At 36.5% G+C, this 4,680-nt stretch overlaps 1 protein-coding gene across 1 annotated transcript; it reads right to left on the bottom strand.

Annotated features, from left to right (window-relative positions):
• Positions 1-569: 569 nt before the first annotated feature.
• On the bottom strand, positions 570-1,824 carry LOC118779243 (lipopolysaccharide-induced tumor necrosis factor-alpha factor homolog). Its single transcript, XM_036531275.1, has 4 exons — positions 1,767-1,824; positions 1,438-1,545; positions 796-964; positions 570-681 (listed from the first exon to the last, which is right to left on the bottom strand). Exons 1-4 carry the CDS (start codon positions 1,822-1,824, stop codon positions 570-572), a joined length of 447 nt encoding a protein of 148 aa, XP_036387168.1.
• Between the last annotated feature and the right edge of the window lie 2,856 nt (positions 1,825-4,680).

The raw sequence follows: 4,680 nt of genomic DNA, 5'->3' as shown, positions 1-4,680 counted from the left end.
GCTGGCCAATGTATGTTGAATAAAGTTTTCTATAAAAGATGTGCATCAGTGAAATCTTAATTCGGGTGAAGTTGTTACTTTCTGGGAGAAAGATCAAGCTGTCAAAGAATACTAGGTACTTTATACTTTAATTAGTTATTTGCACATGTATATCAAACAGACTGCTCATATATACACATTGTAGCTTTTTTCAATACATCAATCAGTGTGTTCAGTTAGAGCAAAGTGTGACGTGTAAATGAAACAAAGTTACACAGAACCGCTAGTTCTCACCTCAAGTTACATTTTAAATTTGTCTCCAGACCAATTGTAATACTGTATGTAAAAAGGCAATTCTGTGTTATACATAAAAAACGTGCAGAGGAATATACTGATGGATATCCAAATGTCTTTATCCCAAAGAACAGCAATTTGTAGTTGTTACTGGCTGTTCATTTCACACCAAGTGATTGGGGGTGGGGGGATCTAAAACCTGGCCAACAGACCAGTTCATGTCTCTGTGGTGTGGTGCATTTACCCTGTATGAGCAGGTTAAAAAAATAAACTTTGCACACTCATCAGGATGTAGCTCAGCAGCAGGTCTTCTTAATGTCAAGAATTCTATTGCACCTTGGGCAAGAGTGGTAGACATCTTTGAAGTGTTTGACAAAAAATGGGATGAGACAGCAGCCAACAACCAATCTGGAAGAGAGTAAAAAAAAAAAAAAAATTCAGTCCACAGAACCTCTCCTGAAGGGGTTTATCTGAAAAGGCCTGCATGGTTAATCCATGGTAAACGGTTGAACGTTTCCTCACCCACATAAAATGAAGAGGAAGCACATTAGCCAAGCGTAAGCCCCAATTTTGTAGGTGACATTGGTCATGACTTGTTGCTGGCATGACGTGCAGGTAGTCATCCCAGGGGATCGTCCCAGTTCAGTCTCGTAGCTGACAAACTTCTTAGGTGGGGAAGAGCTGCTGTACACTGAAAGAAAGACATGTCATATGAAGGGGTTCTTAGCCTTCTCTAGAAATGAAGTCATCAGTGAGGGTACAAACTTGTAACTGAATTGGAACATTTTTTGTCCATAAAAATCAATTTATCCCTGTGTGCTTTTGTCTAGTTATGTAGTTTTTTTCCCCCCACTTGATACTTCAGAACATTCATCCTTGAAGAGGTTTATGTTAAAAAAGCTGTGTATATAAATGAAAATGCGATATATTCAAACTGATAATGGATTCCGTTTTACGAAGCTACATAGTATAATGCCTGCTTTGCAAACATGAAATAAGTAAGAAAAGGAACTGAATTACGTTTTAGAAAGCTTAACTGCCTTAACTTCATTATAAGGAATTTATCTGGTAACATTCAAATGGGAACATGCTGCCTTTGCAGTTTGTACTCTTGGCTGGGAGATTGTAGACATTTTGTAGAGTCAGTACAGAATAGATTCTCACCAGGTATGGATGACTGGTTTTCGTAGGGGTTGTCGTCTATGGTGGAGGTAGGTGGATTGAAGGGTGTGTGCACATGGTAAACCTTCACTGTTTCAGTTTGACTTTCCACTATGAAGATAAACAAGGTATTTGGTGAACCTAAGCATTTGTGCAGACATTTCCAACTAACCTACAATAGCTTTTCTGGAATTTAAGCATGTGTTTTCAAGTTAACCTGGAACATCCTGGAAACCATTCAGTCATGCAGGGTAAATTCAAAATAGTTACCTAGTTGACCATTTGAAAAGAAGTTCAGCATAAAGAAAAGGTAATGAGCCTTACAATCTTACCTGGTATTATGTAAGGAGGAGGGGAAGCAGCATCTCCTGCACTCTCCCCAGCAGTCATTTTCTTCTGCTAATGGGTTCCTGAAGAAATAAATAAATAAATAAATGAAATCATCATCCGCCAATATTGTATGTCCCAGCTCCCTTTGTGCCAACATCTGCATTTATAAGATCATGGTTCTTTTGCTGATAGCTTTAAAACAAACAAAGCATTCTATGAAATATTAAATGGCAGTAAATACGGTTATAAAATTGAGAACCCTGAAAACTGATTCATTAAGCATAAACTAACCAAACACTATTGACAAAGCAAAATCAGAGCTCGTAATTTCGGTCAGGTGTTAACCAAATCATGTGATACATTCAAAGAGAGTCTTTAAATAGGGGTGTGTCAGATCCAGGTGGATAACTGATTCATCAGCTGCTCACACATTCATCATCAATAAGCTGCATCACACCAACAGTTAACCAATTAAAGATATCCTTCAGACAAACATAATGACAAAAAGGTGCAACAGAATCTTTATTCAGTAAAATTACAGCAAGTAGATCCTAAAATTGTATTCAATACTGTATAATTCAACAAAATTTTCTGATAGGGTGTAGATTAGAGCTATTTACTGGCAATCTGTATGACCTTTAGAGTACTGAACTCATTTTACTCACTATTGCATTTATGGTTCACTTCAAACCAATTTAAGCACTTCAGTGGCTTAAATATTATGATTCAAATGGCAAATGCTTAGGTAAATGTGAGTGTGTAGTTATTAACAAACATCATGCATTGTCCCCTGATTGGTCAAGATGCCCCAAGATTTCAATGGGAAGTGAAATCCACATCTGGTTTAAAAATGCATACACAATTTCTTGCTCTGAAAAACACCTCCTTGCAAAAGCACCATTGCAAAATAATGCACCTTTCCAAAATGAACACAGCACTTGGCATACTGTCTTGCTAATGTTTACATGGCTGTTGGTGTTTCTGATGCCATTATTGTTCAGGGCTCATCATTGGTCAAATATTTACTGAAGCAGTTTTAGATTGAGTACCTTAGTCAAAGGTATAATAGCAGTGCCAAACTGGAGGACATGACCCAGCATCCTTACATTCCATGCTCCTTAGCATTTCTCCAAACTGCTACCCAAATGCAGTGCCACTCTGTGTCTATTAGAGTAGATTGGTCAGAAAACTCATCAACAATGGGTTGATGAAATTACTACTCAGGCAAGGTGTGGTCCAAAAAAAGAGCCATCTACAGCAGTTTCAAGGATCCATCCAGCATGCAGCCTGAAGAAGAACTATTCATAGCAGTCAGGCATGTTCTATTCATGTTTTCACAGCCCAGAGACCAACAAATTAACTATCTAGTTATCAGCTATTTATTTTCATTTGTCACACAGATAATAGCAAAGTGATACGATCCTTATCTACAATGATTAATCCTGAGCTGCACAGACCTTATCAAACCTTACATGAATACCACTAAATACCACATAATTACACATTGCCAACCCATTTTATCAACACAAACATGCACTTAATAATTTTGTTTAAAAGATAAGTGTAAGTATATTTATTCATGAGTTTGAATTAAATGTTTTGCCAGTGATATGCAATTAATTATAGAAACAAATGTTATTAACTCACATATATTTCAAACACAATGCATTCAAACTGATTTTTTTCCTCAATGCCTAGGAAGTGGAGTCCTTTTTGATAAATTATTTGTACTCATTTTACAGTACCCGCATAAAGAGGCACAGTGGATAATTGTGTTGAAATAGTTATAATGCTAAAGATAATGATAAAAACAGACCGTGTTCAAACTAAATTCCCTTTACATATGCATAAGCAAGATTTTAATTTGCAGCAAAAGTAGTTGATTGTCTCGTTATGCCTTTGTGCAATATGCAATAAAGTCTTACCTGTCATGCCAGATCACACAGCACTGAGGGGACTAAATCGGGACTTTCTAGTCTTTTTAAAACTCCACCCCTTTGCACGTTGGGTTCATTTAACGCATGGGTCAGAATGAATATGCATCAAGCTGAGATAAGCTCTTGGTATACCTACATATATCTCTTGGTATTTCATGTCATTTCACTTTTTCTCTAACATCACTTCTACCACTCTTAGAAAAAATGGTAAGGTACATAGTACTCATTGATGTAGCATTATTAGAAGAACCTGGAAATAATGATCATTCTTCTGAATTCAGCCATTGTAATTTCCATAAAAAGTGAGGTTTTATGTCACAATGAGAAACAATAGCTGAAGAATGAATTCTCCAGTATAATTTGAATTGTACGGGCACGGGTACTGTTTTAGTATTTCTTTAAATTGTAATCAAAACTGTAATCAAAGAAACTGTACTGCATAACTTACCAAAAATGATCAACTTGGTAAATATGGGAATGGGATGGGAAATATTTTCCTTATGGGCTATAAAACACACACAAGCAAGAGGATGCAACAAGCATAGGAAATGTGCAGTGCATCATTTTCTTTGGTATGTATATGCATTTCAGGAATGCAGTGTTTCTCAAGAACCTGTTTCTCACCATCATGCATTCTTGTCCATTTGTCACTAAACAGAACTTGCTTTTCTCTATTTCTGTGGAATGCAGCAGGATCTGCTTTAGACAACAAAATTATAACTTTCTAGCTCTAGAGGTGTGGGAATGTTCTTTACAAAAAGGGTGTTCCCTTCCAGTAAAATTGTCTGAGAACATTTTCCCCACTCCTTGTACACAAATGGCTGTAATCTAAATGGCATGGGACTTGGCAACCTTCATTTTATTTTAAGATATATAATCTATATTTACCAGAATTTTGTTTTCTTGATCCTCACAAAGTTTTTTTTTTTCCCCATACAGACTGATAGTCATATCATTGTACTATTATCTTATGGTTCAA

The sequence above is a fragment of the Megalops cyprinoides genome, chromosome 1 (assembly GCF_013368585.1).
Source record: "Megalops cyprinoides isolate fMegCyp1 chromosome 1, fMegCyp1.pri, whole genome shotgun sequence".
NCBI lineage: Eukaryota > Metazoa > Chordata > Actinopteri > Elopiformes > Megalopidae > Megalops > Megalops cyprinoides.
This window is presented reverse-complemented; position numbering and strand designations above follow the sequence as displayed.

Coding starts and splice junctions, on each gene's coding strand:
- LOC118779243 (XM_036531275.1), bottom strand. CDS start 1,824: ATGACTGCTGGGGAGAGTGCAGGAGATGCTGCTTCCCCTCCTCCTTAC. Junction 1,546..1,766: donor TCCTCCTTACATAATACCAG/GTAAGATTGTAA, acceptor TTATCTTCATAG/TGGAAAGTCAAACTGAAACA. Junction 965..1,437: donor AAACCAGTCATCCATACCTG/GTGAGAATCTAT, acceptor TCTTTCTTTCAG/TGTACAGCAGCTCTTCCCCA.